This window comes from Cajanus cajan, chromosome 1 (genome assembly GCF_000230855.2).
Source record: "Cajanus cajan strain Asha chromosome 1, NIPB_CcT2T_4, whole genome shotgun sequence".
Lineage (NCBI taxonomy): Eukaryota > Viridiplantae > Streptophyta > Magnoliopsida > Fabales > Fabaceae > Cajanus > Cajanus cajan.
In genome coordinates, this window is record NC_138517.1 from 31,311,667 (window position 1) to 31,321,734 (window position 10,068).

The 10,068-nt window shown below is 32.2% G+C and overlaps 1 protein-coding gene across 1 annotated transcript; it reads right to left on the reverse strand.

Annotated features, from left to right (window-relative positions):
* Window positions 1-532: 532 nt before the first annotated feature.
* On the reverse strand, window positions 533-2,967 carry LOC109803979 (nifU-like protein 3, chloroplastic). Its single transcript, XM_020365698.3, has 4 exons — window positions 2,717-2,967; window positions 2,468-2,588; window positions 1,516-1,814; window positions 533-879 (listed from the first exon to the last, which is right to left on the reverse strand). The coding sequence occupies exons 1-4, from the start codon at window positions 2,813-2,815 to the stop codon at window positions 688-690; spliced, it is 711 nt and encodes a 236-aa protein (XP_020221287.1). The 5' UTR covers window positions 2,816-2,967; the 3' UTR covers window positions 533-687.
* Between the last annotated feature and the right edge of the window lie 7,101 nt (window positions 2,968-10,068).

Below are 10,068 nucleotides of genomic sequence, written 5' to 3' on the forward strand. Positions count from 1 at the left end.
TAGGTAAATTTTTATTTAAAAATTAAGTTAATATATTTAATTTTTCAATAAATATTACATATAAATATAATTAAAACATTATTTTCAGCCTATCAACCTACTAATAAACAGGGTAAGTCATAGCTTTTAGCCCACTTTCTCTATGTGGAACAGTGTGGTTTAGCTATTTTTACGAGTCAGTAATAATTACTAGCACAACCAAAGTTTTTCAATATATATAGATCCATTAACTGAGTTCACACTATGACCCGTGCGTTGAGACACTATGCTTGAAAGAGAACTATTTTATGCTTTCCAAGTTCTGGTTTAGATCGTTCTTAAACAAGGTAGAAATAAAGAAAACAACATTGTGTTCACTCGGTGCAACTTGTCATTTTCATTAATTTTAGTATAGTATATGTTAACCTTCGACAACAAAAAACTCAATCCTTCATTTTAGTATATATCCCTATTGTCATACACTAAAATCATGTCAAAACATTAATTTATTAATTGCACCTACTAGAGCAAAACCTTCTGAAGTAAAAAGGGAGGAGAGAAACATTAAATAAATCCTATAAAACTGAGTAACCGACACTGAATTTCTTTTCATGACTAAAGCTTTTACATGTTCTTTCTATGGACTTATTCCATTTCATATTGTAACAGATTAGTCAAAATATCAAAGAACTTGTGTTGTATGTGACATCAATCTATAAGTTGCACAGCCGCAATAGAAGGTATCTTGTCTCTCAGCTTCTGTGTTAAGGCAACACGAACTGTCATAACTCCAGCTGCAGGTCCACTTAGCCTAACTTTGACAACATAATCTTTGATCTCAACAAGCTCCAATATTCCTCCCCCAGTGCCAACAAGGTATGGTCTAATTTCAGAAAGAACCTGAAAAATGAACATTATAAGATTTAGAATCTAATACTGAAGCAACACCAAGTGCTCACTAGTAATATGAATCCTACAGCATATAGATACATACATGTCTACAAATAAGCCACCAGAAATATATGGCTTGGAAGATTCATTTTTAAGCATTGATATTCTATTCTAATTCTAGGATAAAGGGTATGTTTAGATAACTTTCTCCCGAAGCACTTCTAGAAAGAAAAAAAAAATGAAATAAACTTTTCTACAAGGTAAAACTAGTTTATACATAAATCAAAACAATTAGTTTTTGAACAAACTAATATGAAAGCAAGTTAAATTTAACTTTTGGAAAAAATTAGTTCTTTTTTCCTTCCAAGTTTTTTCTCTTATTCCGGAGAAATTTATACAAACAGACTCTTCATGTTTATACCACTATCCAAGTGATTAAAGAATGAGAGATGGTCTAGACATTTCATCATGATTTTGCATTATACACCAATCATTCCTTGTCAAGTTGATGAGAATGAATGTATATGGTACATGAAACTTGAAGAGAAAACATTTTAATCAGATCACTTAGCTTTCACACCTTAAAGTCTAAAAGGCCAATGAAACTATGGAAATGCTAGAAATGATGCATGAAGTTTTGCTTACATTTTCAACATTCTCTTCAGTTAACTCGAGACCGGTCTCAGTGTCCAGTATCTGCTCCACTTCCATGATTTCTGGAATCTTATCCCGGAGGCGAGTTTCAATTCCCATTTTCAATGTCATAGTTGAGCTAGGACATGATCCACATGCCCCTTGCAGCTTGAGAACAACAACAAGACCATCTATCTCATGTAATGCCACATTCCCTCCATCAGCCATCAAGCCAGGCCTCACCTCATCCAAAACCTTCTCCACATTCTCTTCTGTAAGTGGCAAGACACAGCTTGGGGAAACAACTCTTCCTGCAACATTGGAATGTGAGTGTCACAATAATCTCTATTCTCACATCCTTTCCAAGCTACTTTGATGCATAATTGTAAATAAGAAATCAAATAAATTACACAGATATCTCATGATGTTTCATAAAATTGCATACAACTTTTTTTAACGTTTACAATAACCTCCTTTACAGGACATCACAATATAATGTTTTTCAAACATTTAAGCATGATTAATCTAATGTCTTAGAGGTGACAGTGAGATGTTTTTTCAAACAATTAAAGGGAATAGTGTAGGAATAGAAAGTAGAAACAATAAGGTGTGTATGCAATCTCATGAAACTTCATATAGGTGTGTAATTTACTCTAAGAAATATTATTAATCTCATCTCATCATGAAGTTACTTTAATTGTTCACACTTTCAACCTCCATTTCTCTTTTCTCATTTGGCAAATTCAACTTACATTTCAATAATTCACACTAACCAACTTCGGATTTGAAACATTATAAATTAGCTGGAAAACATTGATGATGTTGATGTAATACACTAGTTAGTACTCATTTTCATCCAAGAAAAGACCCATGTTAGTGCAACAATCACATATAACTAATTTCATGAATTCAAATTTCTAACTGATGAAGCCGTAGAAGAGTGCATCGAGACAGCAAGTAGAACCTGCTTTATTTGGTGGAGCAGGACCCGAGATAAGCCCAAAAAATTGCTTGATGTTGATCTGGTGACCTCTGATGAAGCAATTCTCTTTTGAGGAAAATCCTCTGGTATTTGATACTGGGTTCTAGAAAAAACAAAAATTTGAGTTTACACGTGCCCATTAGGCCATTACCAAACTAAAGAATCCTAGTACAACACAAGAACAACAACAACAACATAGGAAATAACTGAAACAACATAGTGGGAAAGTACCTTAAGAGACAATAATCTATGAGTTGGATAAAGCATTGCAATTGTTCTTGTGGGCTTGATACTTTGAGTTGTTGGGGTAGAAAGTGCACCACCCAACATCTGAATGTGAGTGGGAAACCCAGAAAACTACCATAAGAAATTAAATTAATTTGGTTTATATAAAATGTTGTCTTATTTCTAGTTTTCGGATGAAGTTCAGTTTTGACATTAGTAGCAGGGAGGGAGATGCAGATAGCTAGCATTTCTTGATTGGCTGACATTGATTCTTTGTGATGATAAAATAAAATAAAATAAAATAAAGTCACCTAAAGTTTGTGGACAGAACTGAAACAAGCCACAAAAGAAACACCGTGTGACAGTTAGATGGTGTTATAATAAATGGGCTTTGGGCCTAGCCATATTTAAATATAAGCCCAAGGAATGTACCTTTTGGGGTCAACCGACACAAATTGAAAGAGTTGTGTTTTATTGAATAGGACAAAACTAAGTATAGGATCTGTTTGGGAAGGACTGTTTTAGGCCCATAAAATAACCTTTGATACTCAGCTGAAAGCCTAATTATGTGCTCCCTCTCGTGTATGCTTTACATTTTACAAATGGTTTTGTTTGATAGGAAGTTTTTTTTTTTTTTTTTAATTTTTCAAGAATCATAACTTGGAAATATTTAGATTTGAGTTTTTTTTGGAAACATTATGAAAATTTAACATTAGTATTTTTTAACTAAGTTTTTCCCATAGGAGGGGGTTGAAATCCAATGTTCCTGTGAAGGTGGGAAAGTTTTAGTATTGTTCACCAAAATATTATCAAGAATGTTTTAAATAGAGGTGGTAAAGAAGCTCCAGATAATTCTGAAGTTGGATTATAATGTATCGGATATAAATAATTCATTAATTCATTTAGATTCACTATAAAATTATTTAAAAATTTAATTCATTTAAAGAAAAAAAATTCAATCCATCTACCAACAAATTTTTAACAAATGAATATTCAATCCATCTATGAAAATATATTTTAAAAATTATATAATTTAATTTATAAAAGTCTTTTAAAAATATATTATAAGTCATCATATTATTATATAATCTTTAAAAATCTAAAAATAACTTTTTTTTATGTCATAATAGTCTTTAAAATTTCAATTCAATACACTCCCTTATTGTAATCCAATGAATGTTAAAAAAAATAGTGGATGGATAACAATATCCATAAAAATAAATTGATAAATTAAATCTACTCCATCATTAATATATTTGTGTAAGAGAAGAATTGGATAGATTTATTTATGAATGAATTAGATAGATAATGGATAAATGAATTATTTTATCACCTCTACTTTTAAACATACCAAACTAATTTGAATCCAAAACACCCTCCAAAGGATTCTACACATCAAGCACCCTCCAAAGAAAATGATTAAAGAATAAAAAGTAAAAATATTTAAATATATATAACTTTTAATGTTAACAATTTATTTTATCGTAAGTTCTAATAAAAAAAAAAGTCTATTTATTAATTTCTTAAGTATTATTGGATTTTTATAAATAAATAAATAAATAATATAAATAAATAAATAAAATAAAATAAAAATATAAAAGAAAAAAACTGTTACAAATTGTCATTATGTACCAACATGTTGATAATAATGAAATTAGATTCAGGTTCCTTAAATAAAATATTTAATTCAAGTCTTTTGAAGATATTTGTCACTTATAATAATACCTGAAAACAATTGGCACCGTGTATCTGTTTAATGACAACTAACAAAAATCAAAAGCCACAATAGTGAAAAACCTTGTAGTATGATGAAGGAAACTGAAACTTTAAGCACAGTACAAAACAAACCAACAAAATAATGAGAATAAGGACAGTTTTAACAACAATCTCACATGAAGTAACTAATATCATATCTTCCTTAAGGATATGGAAGTTGGAAGAAAAAGTTAAAACCTACAAATGTGAAATACACGAAACCATAAATTTTGTTTATGTAGTTACATTTCTTTCTCTTAAAACGGTTTCTTATTTCTCCACTGATTAGTTACCAAAATCATTCCTAAAACTTCTTTTTACAAAAAGAAAGAAAGAGCTACAACGTGTGTAAAATAGTTTTATACAATTATCTAATCACAGACTAATTAATCTTCTCTGAATAATTTAAAAAAGTGTCATCTATCATTTATTCATAAATCAAGTATAATAGTATTGAATATGAGATGTAACGACCCGTCATGGTCTCTACACTTACTGGAATCGCACTACTACTAGTGAACTAAGGAAAATATTAAATTGGATAACTCTTACATACAGGTATAGATAAAAATAAAAATAACCAAATTCTTTAAATACAAAATAAAATGCCATATATGTACAGTCATCCCAAAAATAATATTCCCTAGTGCCGGTCAAACAGACAAAAATCGCTACCCAAAATGGTAACCCTAACACGAGGATCAAACTCCCCGTCTCGCAGCGGTCACCTCGACTCCAAGCTAGCCCTGATCTGCTCCCATACCAAGTATGATCATCGCAGTTCCACCACATGGAAACAGAAGGGTAAGCTAGAATTCACAAATGAATCATAATAATCTATACTACACAATCGTATTCATAGAGTCACACCATACACTCTATCCAATACTACTCATGCATAAAATACAATCCACCAATCATGAAGTCAAACACCACACTTCATCATATTAATAATCATGCAATAAATGCATCTCATGACAGATATCAATGCATATCAATCATCTAATGCGTCGTCACGCATACACCTAGGAGATCTCCACAACAATAGAGCTGTATAAGTGACATTCCATCCTACCGAAACCACCCCAACCGTTTTCACGCCCAAAGCGCCCGCTCGGTCACAGCTAAACAGGATATATAATCCTCCCTCGGGTTTACTCGGATGATGTCACTTACACAATTGGAAGTCCAGATCCACCGTCAGGTATAGCACAGTTGGGTACAGGCTTACCACGACCTTGGCATGCATTAACCAAGTCAATTGTGGAGTTCGCCCACCGACTATCCGCAAGGATCCACGCACCTTCCCGAGTACTTGGTTAAGGGAATAACCCTCGACCTCATACCCCGCTCCAACACTAGCTAAGGACTTAGAGGAGACTCACCCAACCCAGTGGCCTATCTGAGCACCACTCTCCCAAATCCAGTGGCCTCCCAGAGCACCACTCTCATATATCAGTGGTCTATCCAAGCACCACTCTCAAGAAACTCTATGTGAGCTCTTCCAGTTCGAAAATATTTTTCCTCTCCTCAAGTCCTAGGCTAGACTCATGCCATAGGCATCACATGCAATCATGCATCATACATCATAATGGTCTGCCCACCATCATGATCAACAATCATACACATGTCATAAGACATCACATGCAATAATGCATCATACATCATAATGGTCTGCCCACCATCATGATCAACAATCATACACATGTCATAAGACATCACATGCAATAATGCATCATACATCATAATGGTCTGCCCACCATCATGATCAACAATCATACACATATGAACATATACGCATGTCATATCATATTCAAACATTCATACGTATCATCACAAAGCATACATATGAATCACACCTCACCATACATCATATATCATACATACATAATCTAAAACTTTAACTTTAAACATGCATAAGCATCAATTCATTCATAAACTTATTCACGCTCGGCGTAGCCTGAGCTCGCCCAGCCTAATCCCAGCCTGAGAGTCCCAAGACTCATCCACGCCTAGCGCATTCAACCTGCGCCCGGCCTAAATTCCAATAACAGAGTTCACAAACTCTCATCCAAACCAACAAATCCAGTCACATGCAAACACAAAACACAATACATAGGCTCCATACAACTTAAATAAACCTAGAATCAACATGCACCCATCTGATGCATCAAATTCACCAGAAACCCCATTTTTTTTCCAAGACTTTGAACAATTAGCGAATTCTCCGATCCAGCCATGGATCCTCAACTTCCATGCATCAATTGAGTTTCTAAACTCACATGCAACTTAAATAACAAACATTCTAGCTTCCCTTACCTGAAGATTGGCTCAGATAGCCAAAGACTGAACAAAAGTAGAATTTCCCCTCGAGGCTCAACTCGGAACTTCAGTCCTCCCAAAACAAGTTTTCTAATCTGAATTTCAAGAAAAGTCAGAAGGAGTTAGTGATCTAGAGGAGAAAAGGAGTCAAACAGAGAAATTTGGGAGAGAAAGGAGCTCACTGACCCAGAGACCTTCTCTCTAAAACTTCTCTCTAAAAACTCCAAAACTCCTGAAGGCCCCCAACCCCCTATTTATAGACTTTCGGATTGGCCCAGAACGGCCCGTACCGTTCCGAACTCCCAAATCACGCACAAAATTAACGCCCAGAACGGCCGGTTCTGAAATCAGAACGGCCCGTTCCGGGACTCATCCGGAACGGCCCGTTCTCCCTCCGGAACGGCCCGTTCTCCCTCCAGAACGGCCCGTTCTCCCTCCAGAACGGTCCGTTCTCCCTCCAGAACGGTCCGTTCTCCTTCCCAGAACGGCCCGTTCTCAACTACAATATGTAGTTCAATTCAGTAGCTTGGAACGGCCCGTTCCAGTTTGGGAACGGCCCGTTCTGGGCTACTGAATCAACCTCTTCTTTTTTTTTTTTTTTTTTTTTAACAATGTTACATGAGAAGATATAATATAAAAAAAATCAAGTCTTATATCAATTAGAGATAAGAATAAAATAAAGTATAAGTAAAAAGTAATCATTACATTACACAAGTTGGTTTAATTAGTAGGTTGAGTTAAACTTAAATTTACATCCTAGGATGATATTATAGTTATTGTATATTCATTGGGGTCACCCACCATTAATATGTACATGCACCAAGGCTAATATTTTTGTTGTATTGGACATGAAGTGTATATTAAAAAAACCAAATCATGTCTATCCTAAATCATCTAAAAAAAATGATTATTCATTCTTTATCTATGCACAAGTTCAATAATGTTAGTCATGAGAAGGTATATTGAAAAAAATCAAGTATCACTTTTGTATAATAAGTTTATTGAGTTTTGTAATACCTATGAAATACTAAAACATCTATAGAACGTCGTGTCAGACGACACTATAAATACATATTTGTCAAATACGCTTGCACACATGTATGATACTTCTCCATTGTGTTGCAATGAAAATTTACTATTGTTTTAGTTTGAATACCTCTCTAACACAATTTGAACACAAGTTAAGAAAGTGAATTGACACATTCTCTTGCCTAAATACTTGTAAAAAAAATTAAAAGATAAACTTATATATAAATATTATAAGACTCTTAACATTTGTTTTCATCTTTTGTAATGCTCATTTTCATAAGAATTAATAATATTTTAACTTTTAAAATATATAATTATCATATAAAATTAATATATATATATATATATATATATATATATATATATATATATATATATATATATAGTCATATCTTAATATTTATGTTTGTATCATATCTGATATCTGTATCGGAATCAGTACTTCAGCTGATAAGTCATCCTAACAATAATTTTGAACTAGTTAAATTGATAATCATTAAACTCTTGTACTAAACAAGAGTATTGCTAATTTTGCATGATACAATACAATATATAAAACTAAATAATTAACAAGTAATGGGCATTAGTTAGAAATGAAGGTGATTGTTCCTTTTTGGGCCTGTGGACAAGCCAAGTAGGTTGTGGCGCACTGAAGTAGCCACAAAGGTCATTTCGAGTTAGCCACTTATAAACACTCTTTCTTTGGTTTGCCACCAAAGCCTAGCAACCAAGTGAAGTGAGTGACATGCAATTGCAAGGCATTTCCTCACAGGCCCACATTCACTTCCAAGTCATGGAATGGAACAACACTCTTTTTGACCAACAACACACAAAGTAACCCTATCTTCCTATCCGACCAAAAGAGATGTTCCCCCCACCACCCTCCTTTTCATCTTCATTTTTTCAAATCAATAATGTATGTATGCATCGCATCATAATATTTTTATCCTAATCTTATTTTAGTTTTTTCATGTTGCAGTGTGGAATCAAAGGAAAGACATGATTAGACAGCAATATGGGTTTTTTTTTTTTTTTTTTTGGTCTCTCAGCCTGTCTTTCTCCTTTATCCTGCCACTTTGTGTTAAAATTTAAATGTTTAGAAATTTCAAATTTTCATATGCCCTGATGTATCTCCTTACATTTATGCCTTCATATGATTTCCTGTAATAGTTATTATTATTTTTTTACAGTATTAGTACAAAAATATCTTTTGTTATGATCATCAAAAATTATCAGCATATATAATATAAATATTTTCATTTCAATATAATATATTTTATATCAAGGTCGTATTTTGAATTTTAGACAACTTACATGTAGTTTAAATTAAATAATATTTGGATAGTAAAAATTAATCATACTCTACAAATATAAATTAATGTTATCAATTTTGAAATATTGTATGAATTATGTTTATGAACAAAAAAAATAATCTAAATAAATAAATAAACTCATTTAATAATTAACATTGAGACCTTGATAAGTTAATATTAAATATTATTTACTACAAAAAATATTACATATAGTGATATATAAAAAATGTCATTATAAGTACAATATATGTAGGTATATGATATATAGTTACATACAATTTTAGTGTTGATTTTGAATGAGATTTAACAACATATTTTGTGTGTTACTATAGTTTATATCTACATTTTTTAATAATATACCAACATATATTGTAATTATTATATAGGTAAAAATAATTTTTAGTGACATATATAATGTTACTATCAATTTTTGTCACTATATGACAATTTTGTTATAGTGGTTATAAAATCAATTAGTATTAAAAAGTTATTAAAATCATATTAAATTTTATCTTAAAATTAATTGACATAATTAAGAAAAATAAATATATCAGTTGTATTTTAAAAATTGCGAGAAAAAAATGTGGGATTTTCCAACACCCAATGAAACATTAAAAAAAAATTAAAAGAAGGAATTTTTGCATATATTTACATCAAGAGAGAAGCTTTAATAACATTCCATGCCCCTCTAAACTCAATGGATCGATTCACCAAACACATGGACAGATTGTTTCGACAAATTTAATTTTCTCACTTCCGAACTCAACAGATTCCTCCTAAGAACAAAAGAACAGTGCAATCAAACTTTCAGATTCTTGTCTGTTGTTCCCTTATTTCCAAATCATAATCCAATCCTAACACAACACTTCCTCCATGTGATGATAAAACATCACCTACTTTTTGTGGATCTTTGGAAGTCCAATAACAGAATTATTTATA